We start from the raw sequence: 13,400 nt of genomic DNA on the forward strand, positions 1-13,400 counted from the left end.
CCCACAGGGAGGTGTGTCCAGGACGGTAGACGTAGGCTGAGGGCAGAGCTGGTCCTCCAAAGACCCTGTGCTGGGGCAGGGTCACCGTGGGCTGACGCTGTGCCCTTTCCTCAGAGGTACAGCCCCGTGGTGGAGGCCGGCTCAGACGTGGTCTTCCGCTGGACCATCGATGACAAGCAGTCGTTGACTTTTCACAATGTGGTCTTCAACGTCATCTACCAGAGCGCCGCGGTTTTCAAGCTCTCGGTGGGTGAAGGGCGCAGGAAAGGCTGCGGGCGGGCGGATGACTAGTGCTCGCCCTTGCCTTCTGTTTCTGTTCCGCGTTGCTCCTGCCCACCCGGTGGTAGCTGGGGTGAGTGCCTGCTGGCTACCTGAACACCACCACCTGTCTCCACAGCTGACAGCCACCAACCATGTGAGCAATGTCACTGTGAACTACAACGTCACCGTGGAGCGGATGCATAAGATGCGGGGCCTGCGGGTGTCTGCAGTGCCACCTGTGCTGCCCCCCAATGCCACGCTGGAGCTGGCGGCTGATGTGCTAGTGGACTCGGCTGTGGAGGTGGCCTTTCTGTGAGTGCACTGGGCCCAGCAGGTAGCAGGGGTGCCAGGTTCTTTCTCAGCACCCCTTCCCCAGTCCCCTCCTCTGTCGGGAGGTGATGGGTACATAGGATCTAGGAGGGGGTGGGAGCTGCAGCAGGGCTGGGTGGTACCCTGAACGAAGGTACAAGAATAATGACTATAGCCAGGCAAGGGTGCCCCCTATGAGAGCGGCCAGCCTGTCCCACTCATCCTCCCAGATGTTCACTGCCTGCCTGCTGCCCTGGCAGGTGGACCTTCGGGGATGGGGAGCAGGTGATCGGCCAGTTCAAGCCTCCATACGACGAGTCCTTCCAGGTCCCAGACCCCATGGTGGCCCAGGTGCTAGTGGAGCACAACACCACTCACACCTACACCATCCCAGGTGAGGGCGGGCCCACAGCCCTGCTGGCCCCCACTGGGCAAGCCCTCCTAGGGGCAGCCCCCTTCAAGGAGCTTGGGGTGATGGCCCAGGGCCTTACTAGGGTGAAAGGGGTGGCTGGGGGTGAGGGGTGGACTAGGTCACTGATCCCTGTGAACTGAATTTGCTGATAGGAAACTAGACCCTCCTGTGTCCTTCTCTGAGCCTTTTTTTGGAGAGAAGGGGTGGAGGGCTACTGTTTAGTTACTTTTAAAATTCCAGAACCCTCATACACAGAATGCAAAGTAAATAGCAGGGTTCCCACGATCCTTGCTTTGCTCTGGCCTCACTCTGTTAACCCCAGTGAAGTCTCACTCAGAGACGGTCTGTTCCTCATCCCAGCTCTGCTGTGGCTCTGTGTCGCTCTGTGCTGATGGCACCTGACACACACCTCTCTGTGAGGCCCCGGGGGTGGGACCCAAGGGTGTTCTTTCCGTTTTGACCACGGCCCTACTCTGCCCTTCTGAGAGGTTCCTGCACACAGCAGCCCTCATGAGGTTAGGGAGGGATTGTGCTAGCAGGCGGCATGGTGGCCACAGCGCCATTCCCACTCTGGGCCTGTCTCCCAGGTGAGTACAACCTGACCCTGCTCGTGTCCAACGCCTTCGAGAACTTGACGCAGCTGATGCCTGTGAGTGTGCGTGCCATTCTGCCTGCCGTGGCTGTGGCTGTGGGCAGCCCTGTCCTGGTGGCTGGCCGGCCCGTCACCTTCTCCCCACACCCACTGCCTTCTCCTGGGAGCATCCTGTACACGTGGGACTTTGGGGATGGCTCCCCAGCCATGGCACATCACCAGCCAATGGTCAACCACACATACACCTCGAGGGGTACGTACCACATCTGCCTAGAGGTCAACAACACAGTGAGCAGCACGGGGACGTGCACTGATGTCCGCGTCTTTGAAGAGCTCCGTGGCCTGCGTGTGAGCCTGAGCTCAGCTGTGGAGCAGGGCACGCCGGTGGTGGTCAGCGCCGCCCTGGAGTCGGGCGACAATGTCACGTGGACTTTTGACATGGGGGATGGCACGGTGCTCACGGGCCCGGAGGCCGCAGTGGAGCATGTGTACTTGCAGGCTCGGAACTACACGGTGACCGTGGGCGTGTCTAGCCCCGCTGGCCACCTCGCCCAGAGCCTGCCCGTGCAGGTCTTTGTCCTGGAGGTGTTGTGGATTGACCCTGTGGCTTGCATACCAGTGCAGCCGCAGGCCCGGCTCACGGCCCACGTCACGGGGAACCCTGCCCACTATGTCTTCGACTGGACCTTTGGGGATGGCTCCTCCAACATGACCATCTGGGGGGACCCGACTGTGACTCACAACTTCACACAGAGTGGCACGTTTCCCCTGGTGCTCATCCTGTCAAGCCGTGTGAACAAGGCGCATTACTTCACCAGTGTGTGCGTGGAGCCCGAGGTGGGCAACGTCACTCTGCTGCCTGAGAGGCAGTTCGTGCGGCTTGGAGACAAGGCCCAGTTGGTGGCCCACGCCTGGCCCCCGTTCCACTACCGCTACACCTGGGACTTTGGCACCGAGGATGCACCCTGCGTCGGGGTCCCCGAGGCCACCTTCACCTATTGGGATGCAGGCTCCTACCTGGTGACGGTCACTGTGTCCAACAACATCTCGGCTGCCAACGACTCAGCGCTCGTGGAGGTGCAGGAGCCCGTGGAGCTCACGGGCATCAGGGTCAATGGGTCCCGTGTGCTGGAGCTGCAGCAGCCTTACCTGTTCTCCACTGTGGGCCACGGGCACCCTGTCACCTACCTGTGGGAGCTTGGGGATGGTGCACGGCTGGAGGGCCCTTCGGTCACTCACATCTACACTAGCACAGGCCACTTCACCGTCAGGGTGGCTGGCTGGAATGAGGTGAGCCGCGGGGAGGCCCAGCTGAATGTTTCAGTACAGCGGCGTGTGCAGGGGCTCAGTATCAATGCCAGCCGCACAGTGGTGCCCTTGAATGGTAGCGTGAGCTTCAGCACCTCACTGGAGGCGGGCAGTGATGTGCGCTACTCTTGGGTGCTCTGTGACCGTTGCACACCCATTCCTGGGGGCCCCACTATCTCCTACACCTTTCGCTCTGTGGGCACCTTCAACATCATTGTCACAGCTGAGAATGAGGTGGGCGCTGCCCAGGATAGCATCTTTGTCTACGTCCTGCAACGCATTGAGGGGCTGCAGGTGGCTGGTGGTGGTGGCGGCTGCTGCTTTCCCACCAACAGCACCCTTCAGCTACAGGCTGTGGTCAGGGATGGTACCAACATCTCCTATGGCTGGACTGCCCAGCGGGACAGCGGCACAACCCTGGTTGGCAGCGGCAAAACCTTCTCACTCACTGTGCTTGAGGCTGGCACCTACCACATCCAGCTGCGGGCCACAAACATGCTGGGCAGTGCCTCAACCAACCGCACCGTAGAGTTTGTGGAGCCCGTGGGGTGGCTGTCTGTGGCTGCCTCCCCGAACCCGGCCCCTGTCAACGTGAGTGTCACCTTCTGCGCCGAACTGGCTGGTGGCAGTGATGTCATTTACACCTGGTCCCTGGAGGAAGGACTGAGCTGGGAGACCCCAGAGCCATCCACGACCCACACCTTCCCCACTCCTGGCCTATACCTGGTCACAGTCACGGCCAAGAACCAGCTGGGCTTGGCCAACATCACCATTGAGTTGGCCGTGCAAGTGCCTGTGAGTGGCCTCAGCATCAGGGCCAGTGAGCTGGATGGAAGCTTTGTGACGACTGGCTCCACTGTGCCCTTCTGGGGGCAGGTGGCTTCCGGCACCAATGTCAGCTGGTGCTGGGCTGTTCCAGGTGGCAGCAGACACGGCCAGCACGTCACTGTGGCCTTCCCTGATGCTGGCACCTTCTCTGTCCAGCTCAATGCCTCCAACGCCATCAGCTGGCTCATCGCCACACACAGCCTCGTGGTGGAGGAGCCTGTCGTGGGCCTGGTACTGTGGGCCAGCAGCAAGGTGGTGGAGCCTGGGCAGCTGGTCCACTTCCAGATCCTGCTGGCCTCTGGTTCAGCCGTCAGCTTCCACCTGCAGGTCGCGGGGGCTGGCCTCGAGGCGCTCCCAGGGCCTCGCTTTTCCCGCAGCTTCCCCCGGGTGGGGGACTACACAGTGAGCATCCAGGCCGAGAACCACGTGAGCCGGGCGCAGGCGCAGGCACGCATCCTGGTGCTGGAGGCCGTGGGTGGGCTCCAGGTGCCCAACTGCTGCGAAGCAGGCATCGCCACAGGCACTGAGAGGAACTTCACGGCCCGAGTGCAGCGGGGGTCTCGTGTTGCCTATGCCTGGTACTTCTCCTTACAGAAGGTCCAGGGGGACTCGCTGGTCATCCTGTCCGGCCGTGAGGTCACCTACACTCCTGTGGCCGCGGGGCTCCTGGAGATCCACGTGCGTGCCTTTAATGAGCTGGGCGGTGTGAACCAGACTCTGGTGGTTGAAGTCCAGGATGTCATCCAGTATGTGGCGCTGCGCAGTGGCCGCTGCTTCACCAACCGCTCCGCCCGGTTTGAGGCTGCCACCAGCCCCAGCCCCCGGCGCGTGGCCTACCACTGGGACTTCGGGGATGGGGCCCCGGCAGAGGACACGGAGGATCCCTGGGCTGAGCACTCCTACCTGCAGCCTGGGGACTACCACGTGGAGGTGAATGCCTCCAACCTGGTGAGCTTCTTTGTGGCACAGGCCACAGTTACTGTCCACGTGCTGGCCTGCAGGGAGCCCAAGGTGGACGTGGCCCTGCCCCCTCAGGTGCTGATGCGGCGCTCCCAGCGCAACTACCTGGAGGCCCACATTGACCTGCGCGGCTGTGTCAGCTACCAGACGGAGTACCGCTGGGAGGTGTACCGCGCCGCCAGCTGCCAGCGGCCTGGGCGCACAGCCCGTGTGTCCCTGCCTGGCGTGGACGTGAGCCGGCCGCAGCTGGTGGTGCCTCGCCTGGTGCTGCCTGTGGGCCACTACTGCTTTGTGTTTGTGGTGTCGTTTGGGGACACACCCCTGTCGCAGAGCATCCAGGCCAACGTGACAGTAGCCCCGGAGCGCCTCGTGCCCATTGTTGAGGGAGGCTCCTACCGAGTGTGGTCAGACGTGCAGGACCTTGTGCTGGATGGGAGCAAGTCCTATGACCCCAACCTGGAGGATGGCGACCAGACACCGCTCAGCTTCCACTGGGCCTGTGTGGCCTCAACGCAGGTCCGATTCTCGGCAGGGCCAGAGGAAGGGGCGTCCTTCAGTCCCCTCGGGTGTCTGCAGTAATGAGCCCAGCAGGGGGAGAGGGTTCATCTGCTGGCAGAGTCCTGGTGGCTTGATCCCAGCAGGGGGAGGGGTGTCCCCAGCTGTCCTCCGGGTCAGGCTCTGCTTTGAGGGGGAGGGGTCCAGGGTCTCACCGCCCCTGTTCTTGGCCACAGAGCGAGACTGGTGGGTGTGTGCTGAACTTCGGGCCCCGCGGAAACAGCATAGTCACCATCCCTCGGGAGCGTCTGCAAGCCGGCGTGGAGTACACCTTCAATCTGACCGTGTGGAAGGCTGGCCGGAAGGAGGAGGCCACCAACCAGACGGTGGGTGCCACCTGCCCTTGGCCTTAGCCCAGGAAAGGGGAGCCAGAGGCCTGCATTGCAGGGGGACGGGGCGGGGCGGGGGGGGGGGGTGAGGAAGGGCTGCCAGGAAGGCTGAGTACACAGGGCTGCCTCCTACGGATAGCACCAAACACCCTTTAAGGTTTTCTATGTTTAGTACTTCTAGCTGCTTCAGCATTATTTCCTTCCAAACCTTAGAGGAGCCGTACAGCTCTTGTGATTTGTGAAAAATAAACTGTCCCAACAGCACAAAGGCCACAGTGAGGAAACACATTCTCCCTGAGAGTGGCTGTCCTAGCCTGACAGGGAGGCCTGTCTTCCCTCTCCATGGGCTGTGCTCTGCTCCCCTCCCCTGGACTGGCCAGGAGGTCAGGGCCCCTGTCAGCCACTGCAGCTGCTGTTGAGCAGGGCCTGCTGATGGGAGCAGGTGTGCCAGGCCCTGCTGGTGCCTGGGTTGGGGTGTCTGTCCCCAGAGCCAGGCCTCTCCCGGATGGCCTGCCTCGGGACTGTCTGGGAAGGTAGGCGCTCCGAGCAGGGTCCAGCTCCGCTGGGCTGTCAGAGGTGGACCCCGCCCCCCAGGACAGCAGGAACCTCAGAAGGGGCTGTGTAGAACACGGCTGTCCTCATTCCTGTGTGCATTCACATGTGAGCACATATCAGGTGCCTCCTGTGTGCCAGGCCCAAGATAGGCACTAGATGCAGAAAATATCCCAACATGGTCTCTGCTCCTTTAGATGATCCCTGCCCCCAAATTGGAAGATACAAAACCCGATGAATGCCTTGGGTGAGGGCCAAGCTCACTGTCCTTTGGGAACTTGGACTTGGGGCCTAGAGGGGAGCTTCCCCATTTGGGACAACAGCATGTGCAGAGGACGAGGCCCTTCTCCTGGGCCCAGCCGCCCCGCTGACCTGGGCAGACTTGGGGTCTGGGCCTCAGAAGCAGCGGCCCTTATCTCAGGGCCTGGTCTTCCTGTCACCCCCCCCCCCCCCCCCATCTCCAGGTGCTGATCCGGAGCGGCCGGGTGCCCATAGTGTCCTTGGAGTGCGTGTCCTGCAAGGCGCAGGGGGTGTACGCAGTGAGCCGCAGCTCCTACGTTTACTTGGAGGGCCACTGTGACAACTGCAGTGAGGGCTCCAAGCGCGGGGTGAGCTGGGTGGGCCTGGGGTGGGCAGGGCTGGATGTAGGGTTGGTGCTTAGGTGGCGACGTGTCCAAGCCCTGAGGGCTCAGCAGCCCCCATCCTGCCCCTGAGTGCGCATCTACACCCACAGCTCTGGGCTGCTCGCACCTTCAGCAACAAGACACTGGTGCTGGATGAGACAACCACCTCCACAGGCAGCACTGGCATGCGGCTGGTGGTACGGCGCGGTGTGCTGCGGGACGGCGAGGGCTACACGTTCACACTCACGGTGCTGGGCCGCTCTGGCGAGGAGGAGGGCTGCGCTTCCATCCGCCTCTCCCCCAACCGCCCTCCGCTGGGGGGTTCCTGCCACCTCTTCCCACTGGACGCCGTGCGTGCTCTCACCACCAAGGTGCACTTCGAGTGCACGGGTGAGTGCGGCCGGGAGGGAGGCGGGAGGCACGGTGATGCCCAGGGAGGCCCGCACGGAGCGGCTGAGGTGACTTGTGGCCCGCAGGCTGGCGGGATGCAGAGGATGCGGGTGCCCCCCTCGTGTACGCCCTGCTGCTTCAGCGCTGCCGCCAGGGCCACTGTGAGGAGTTCTGTGTGTACAAGGGCAGTCTCTCCACCTATGGGGCTGTGCTGCCACCCGGTTTCGCACCCCACTTTGAGGTGGGCCTGGCTGTGGTGGTGCAGGACCAGCTGGGTGCTGCCGTGGTCGCCCTCAACAGGTGAGCAGGGCCCCTGGGAGCAGGGCCTGGGGGATGGGAGCAGGGGCTGCTGCCTGTTCACCTATGACCTCTGTGTGCAGGTCTCTGGCCATCACCCTGCCAGAGCCCCCAGGTGACCCCCTGGGAGGCCCCCCAGAACTCACCCCATGGCTGCACAGCCTCACGGAGAGTATGCTGCCCAGGCTGCTGAGACAGGCTGACCCCCAGCATGTCATCGAATACTCACTGGCCCTTATCACTGTGCTCAACGAGGTCAGTTCCGGGGCTGGGGCATTTGCCCTCAGCTGTTGGGTGCTGGCCCAGAACAGTACTTCTGACTGTAGCCTCGAGTTCTTGCAAAGGGCTTGTCCCTGGCTCCCGACAGACAGAGTCCCTAACCTCCTTGAAATGGCTTCTCCTCTCAGCAGAAGGCTGAGCGCCTTCACTGATGGTCCCTTCCTGGGACCCTCCCCAGTGTTAGATTCCCCCTGCCTTGCCTCTTCGTGCACCCCAGAACCTCAGGAGGGCCCTTGAAGAAACAGGGTTTGAGTCACTGCCTGCAGTATGCAGCACCTGAGATGGTCTGCACTGTGCCCACCAACATGGCTACCTGTTGTCCACTGATAGCTGCCTTGTGCCCGCCACCCACAGTATGAACAGACCCTGGCCATGGTGGCAGAGCCAGACTTAAGGTGGCAGCTGCAAGCCGAGATACGCAAGAATATCACAGAGACCCTGGTCTCCCTGCGAGTCAACACCGTGGACGACATCCAGCAGATCGCAGCCGTGCTGGCCCAGTGCATGGTAGGATGGGACCCGGACTCTTCGGCAGCACTAGGCCTCCCTACCCAAGCGTCTGGCCGGCCGTGTGCCCTTCCTGGGGGAGCCCAGCATGAGCCATAGGTGCCCCCCAGGATGACCCTGCAGGGTGGCCCAGGGCAAAAGGAGCAGCCCAGGTATGGAGAGGGCTGACATGGCTTCTCCAGCCCCAAGAGGCTGCCTACCACCTCGCCTAGGAACCGGGAGCTGCTGGGCTGGGCCACATCTTGATGGGGTGGGGGGCACTGTACCTCGAGTGCCAGGGTTGCTACAGAGGCCTTAGCAGAGGAGCAAAGAGCCTTCTGGGAGTCTCCCTGTCTGCCATGTGGCCTTTGTGGCTATTTGTGTGGCTGGGGTGGCCAGTAGGGCCATATTACCTTGGGTTTTGTTGTAGGTAGGGAGGAGCCCCAGGGAGGCTCTCAACAGGGAGGCATGTGGGGGAAGCTGTGTTTGGGTGGTTTGGAGAGACCCGATGGAAACAAACAGGCTGTGGTCATGGAGGTCACCCCAGAATCACAGTGAATGTGATGGAGTTAAGCTGGGACAGGAGCTTAAGGGGGAGCTACCAGGCTAGAGCGAGGCTGGACATGGCCTGGGTTTCCTACAGGCGGCCAGCAGGGAGCCTGTGTGCCGCCCATGCCTGCAGAAGACCCTGCACAAGCTGGAGGCCATGATGCGCATCCTGCAGGCCGAGACCACCGCGGGCACTGGGACACCCACCGCCATTGCCGACAGCATCCTCAACATCACAGGTGCGGGCTGGGGCCGGGGACCCACGGGACTCCTCCATTCCTCCATCTTTCTGCCCCCCTGCCGCTGCTCCGTTTCTCTCCCCCAGCCCTTCTTCCCTTGTCACATTTCTTCCTACTAACCTCTCCCCCAACCCTCCCACCTCTCCTCCATCCACAGGTGACCTCATCCACCTGTCCAACTCAAACGTGCAGGACCTGCAGCCCTCAGAGCTGGGGGCTGAGCCGCCTGCACTGAGGGTGGCCTCCAGGGCCTATAACCTGTCGTCAGCCCTCATGTGCATCCTCATGCGCTCCCGAGTGCTCAATGAGGAGCCCCTGACCCTGGCGGGCGAGGAGATTGTGGCACAGGGCAAGCGCTCAGACCCACTCAGCCTGCTGTGCCAGGGCAATGCCTCGGGCCCCGGCTGCCACTTCTCCATCCCTGCCGCCTTCAGTGGGGCTCTGTCCAACCTCAGCGACGTGGTGCAGCTCATCTTCCTTGTTGACTCCAACCCCTTTCCCTTTGGCTACATAAGCAACTACACCGTCTCCACCAAGGTGGCATCTATGGCCTTCCAGACGCAGGCTGGCACCCAGATCCCCATTGGGCAGCTGGCCTCGGAGCGTGCCATCACCGTGAAGGTGCCCAACAGCCCTGACCAGGCTGCCCGGGTCCACCGCATCCCTGCTGGTTCCGCCATCGTCCCGCCCCGGGCCTCGGTCAGTGCTGTGGTCACCCCCAACCACAGCAAACCTGAGGCCGGGCTACACCTACAGCTCACCTACACGGTGCTGAACGGTGGGTGCCATGGGCCGGGCAGTGGGCTGTGGGGGAGCCAGGGAGGAGCAGGAGCCGTTTCCCGCATTGAGTTCCTCCAGCCGTGCAGGAGGGAGGGTTCAGGGGCGCTCCGGGGTGTCGCCCAAGTGGGTGGTCATCTGACCCTATACATGCCGCCCCCAGAGCACTACCTGTCTGAGGAGCCTGAGCCCTACCTGGCTGTCTACCTGCACTCAGCGCCCTGGCCCAACGAGCACAACTGCTCGGCCAGCAGGAAGATCAGCCTGGAGGCGCTGGTGGGCCAGGACCACAGGCCCTACACCTTTTTCATCGCCCCTGGGTAAGGACCGGGAGTGGCCTCCATGCTGGGCCACTGGGTCTGACAAACCAGACCAGGACTCGGTGGCAGGAGTGGGGGAGCTGGACACAATTAGAACCGTATGTGCCGAGGTCGCGTGGGCTCCCTGCGGGGGCAGGTGTGCAGCAGAGTGACGGGGGCATGGCCAGGCCTGGCCTTGAATGGTGAGCGTGGCTGTGGCAGAGAATACTGCGGTGACTTGAGACCAGGGGCTGGGCAGGGTGTGGCTGTGACATCCCCCCTGCTTCTAACAGGACCCGAGACCTGGGCGGGAGTTACTACCTGAACCTGACCAGCCACTTCCGCTGGTCTGCGCTGGACGTGTCTGTGGGCCTGTACACATCCCTGTGCCAGTACTTCAGTGAGAAGGAGATGATGTGGCGGACGGAGGGGCTGGTTCCCCTGGAGGAGACCTCGCCCAGCCAGGCTGTCTGCCTCACCCGCCACCTCACGGCCTTCGGAGCCAGCCTCTTTGTGCCCCCCAGCCACGTCCACTTCATCTTCCCTGTGAGTGGGCCCATGGTCCTGAGCAGTGTGGGGCCAGCTCCATCCTGAGACTGGGAGGCTAGGGCCATGCTTCCCGCGCCTGATGGCTCTGTCTCCCCAGGAGCCGGCCGTGGACGTGAACTACGTCGTCCTGCTGACGTGTGCCATGTGCCTGGTGACCTACGTGGTAACGGCTGTGATCCTCCGGAAGCTGGACCAGCTCGACGTTAGCCGGGTCCGCGTCATCCCTTTCTGCGGGAAGGGAGGCCGCTTCAAGTACGAGATCCTGGTCAAGACTGGCTGGGGCCGAGGCTCAGGTGAGGGGAGGCCACTTTCTTTAATAGCGACCGTCCTCATAGATGACAGAACAGGGCTCACTCGACACAATGCTGTGACCTGTGGACAGGTTGTCACCCTTCCTGAGAAGGAGAGCAGTCTCTGTGAAGCAGGTGCTGTCGGCCTGGATGGTCTTGCTTTGTCCGGCCACACGGGGCCTGCTAGTGTGCGCAGGGCATGTGAAAGCGAGCTCAGTGATCCAAAGAGGAAATTATTTTGTTGTCATTTTTTTGTTAATCCTCACCTGCGGATATTTTTCCGTTGACTTTTTTTAGGGAGGGAGGGAAGGGGAGAAGGAGAAACACATCGATTGGTTGCCTCCTGCATGCGCCCTGACCAGGGCCAGAGAATGAACCTGCAACCCAGGTACATGCCCTTGACCAGGAATTGAACCCGTGACCCTGTGGTCTGCAGGCTGATGCTCTAACCACTGAGAACACCAGCCAGGGTGGAAAATGATTATTAAATGATAATAAATCATTGTGAAAACAATAAAAATTATTTCCAAGATGGTAAAAACCATTGGCTATAAACAGTACAGTATAACTTGAAACATTTAGTTAGTACAGCGTACTTAAAACAGACACACTGGGAATTAAAGTGTTTTATTTCTTTGTGAAAAACTTACCAAGAATAGTTTAACAGTGTTTTCTCATGTAACTCACAATATGGAGTGACCATCTTTCTGTGCCCTGGCGAAAGGCCATATTCTAACACAGTGGTTCTCAACCTTCCGGCCCTTTAAATACAGTTCCTCATGTTGTGACCCAACCATAAAATTATTTTCGTGGAACAAAGACCACTAGGGGGTGCACCAAGGAAGCATAACAAAATGCGGAGACAAAGAAACAGGACAAAATTGTCAATGGAAGATATAGAGTTCAGAACCACACTTTTAAGGTCTCTCAAGAACTGTTTAGAAGCCGCCGATAAACTTAATGAGATCTACAAGAAAACTAATAAGACCCTCGATCTTATATTGGGGAACCAACTAGAAATTAAGCATACACGGACTGAAATAACGAATATTACACAGACTCCCGACAGCAGACCAGAGGAGCGCAAGAATCAAGTCAATGATTTGAAATGCGAGGAAGCAAAAAACACCCAACCGGAAAAGCAAAATGAAAAAAGAATCCAAAAATGCGAGGATAGTGTAAGGAGCCTCTGGGACAGCTTCAAGCGTACCAACATCAGAATTATAGGGGTGCCAGAAGATGAGAGAGAGCAAGATATTGAAAACCTATTTGAAGAAATAATGACAGAAAACTTCCCCCACCTGGTGAAAGAAATGGACTTACAGGTCCAAGAAGCGTGGAGAACCCCAAACAAAAGGAATCCAAAGAGGACCACACCAAGACACATCATAATTAAAATGCCAAGAGCAAAAGATAAAGAGAGAATCTTAAAAACAGCAAGAGAAAGAAACTCAGTTACCTACAAGGGAATACCCATACGACTGTCAGCTGATTTCTCAACAGAAACTTTGCAGGCCAGAAGGGAGTGGCAAGAAATATTCAAAGTGATGAATACCAAGAACCTACAACCAAGATTACTTTATCCAGCAAAGCTATCATTCAGAATTGAAGGTCAGATAAAGAGCTTCACAGATAAGGAAAAGCTAAAGGAGTTCATCACCACCAAACCAGGATTATATGAAATGCTGAAAGGTATCCTTTAAGAAGGGGAAGAGGAAGAAAAAGGTAAAGATACAAATTATGAACAACAAATATGCATCTATCAACAAGTGAATCTAAGAATCAAGTGAATAAATAATCTGATGAACAGAATAAACTGTTGATTATAATAGAATCAGGGACATAGATAGGGAATGGACTGACTATTCCTGGGGGGGAAAGGGGTGTGGGAGATGCGGGAAGAGACTGGACAAAAATCGTGCACCTATGGATGAGGACAGTGGGTGGGGAGTGAGGGCGGAGGGTGGGGCGGGAACTGGGAGGAGGGGAGTTATGGGGGGAAAAAAAAGAGGAACAAATGTAATAATCTGAACAATAAAGATTTAATTTAAAAAAAAAAATAAATAAAAAAAAAAAAATTATTTTCGTTGCTACTTCATAACTGTAATGTTGCTACTGTTATGAATCCTAATGTAAATATCTGATATGCAGGATGGTCTTAGGCGACCCCTGTGAAAGGGTCGTTCGACCGCCAAAGGGGTCACGACCCACAGGTTGAGAACCGCTGAACCTAACATTTCTTGTTTGCACTCTCCATATCATGAAATGCCTTGGAGAGTTTTTTTAATATGAAGTTTTTGCCCCCATATTTGTTCTGTAACATCATTGTCCATTTTGTCACGGCCACTGTCCTTATTTATGCTGGAAAGTTGGTCACTGGTGGCCTTTCTGGAGTCTCCGCAGGGTCCGCACTCCCATGGCTGCCCCTTCAATGGTTCATTCACCTTGGATTCAGAGTTCACATCCAGCATTACCATTTTTCATTTATTTGCTGTACTTTCCTCTTTGCCGGCCAG

The 13,400-nt window shown here is 58.8% G+C and overlaps 1 protein-coding gene across 6 annotated transcripts in view; it reads left to right on the top strand.

Annotated features, from left to right (window-relative positions):
- PKD1 (polycystin 1, transient receptor potential channel interacting) overlaps positions 1–13,400 on the top strand; it is a 50,942-nt gene that overhangs the window by 23,600 nt on the left and 13,942 nt on the right. For 3 of the 6 annotated variants that reach the window (XR_004967550.1, XM_036309212.1, XM_036309207.1), the window contains exons 12-26: positions 115–246; positions 398–573; positions 801–964; positions 1,570–5,186; positions 5,402–5,551; positions 6,571–6,714; positions 6,840–7,119; positions 7,206–7,419; positions 7,500–7,671; positions 8,026–8,202; positions 8,825–8,969; positions 9,127–9,747; positions 9,910–10,066; positions 10,339–10,591; positions 10,692–10,887. Coding sequence is in view for 5 of the 6 variants with exons in the window: in XM_036309212.1 (XP_036165105.1) it covers positions 115–246; positions 398–573; positions 801–964; positions 1,570–5,186; positions 5,402–5,551; positions 6,571–6,714; positions 6,840–7,119; positions 7,206–7,419; positions 7,500–7,671; positions 8,026–8,202; positions 8,825–8,969; positions 9,127–9,747; positions 9,910–10,066; positions 10,339–10,591; positions 10,692–10,887 (6,598 nt within the window). In the remaining variant the exon portion in view is untranslated. The remainder of the gene's footprint in view (positions 1–114; positions 247–397; positions 574–800; positions 965–1,569; positions 5,187–5,401; positions 5,552–6,570; positions 6,715–6,839; positions 7,120–7,205; positions 7,420–7,499; positions 7,672–8,025; positions 8,203–8,824; positions 8,970–9,126; positions 9,748–9,909; positions 10,067–10,338; positions 10,592–10,691; positions 10,888–13,400) is intronic. The other 3 variants (XM_036309208.1, XM_036309209.1, XM_036309211.1) reach the window with 3 other exon arrangements.

This window comes from Myotis myotis, unplaced genomic scaffold (assembly GCF_014108235.1).
Source record: "Myotis myotis isolate mMyoMyo1 unplaced genomic scaffold, mMyoMyo1.p scaffold_m19_p_5, whole genome shotgun sequence".
Lineage (NCBI taxonomy): Eukaryota > Metazoa > Chordata > Mammalia > Chiroptera > Vespertilionidae > Myotis > Myotis myotis.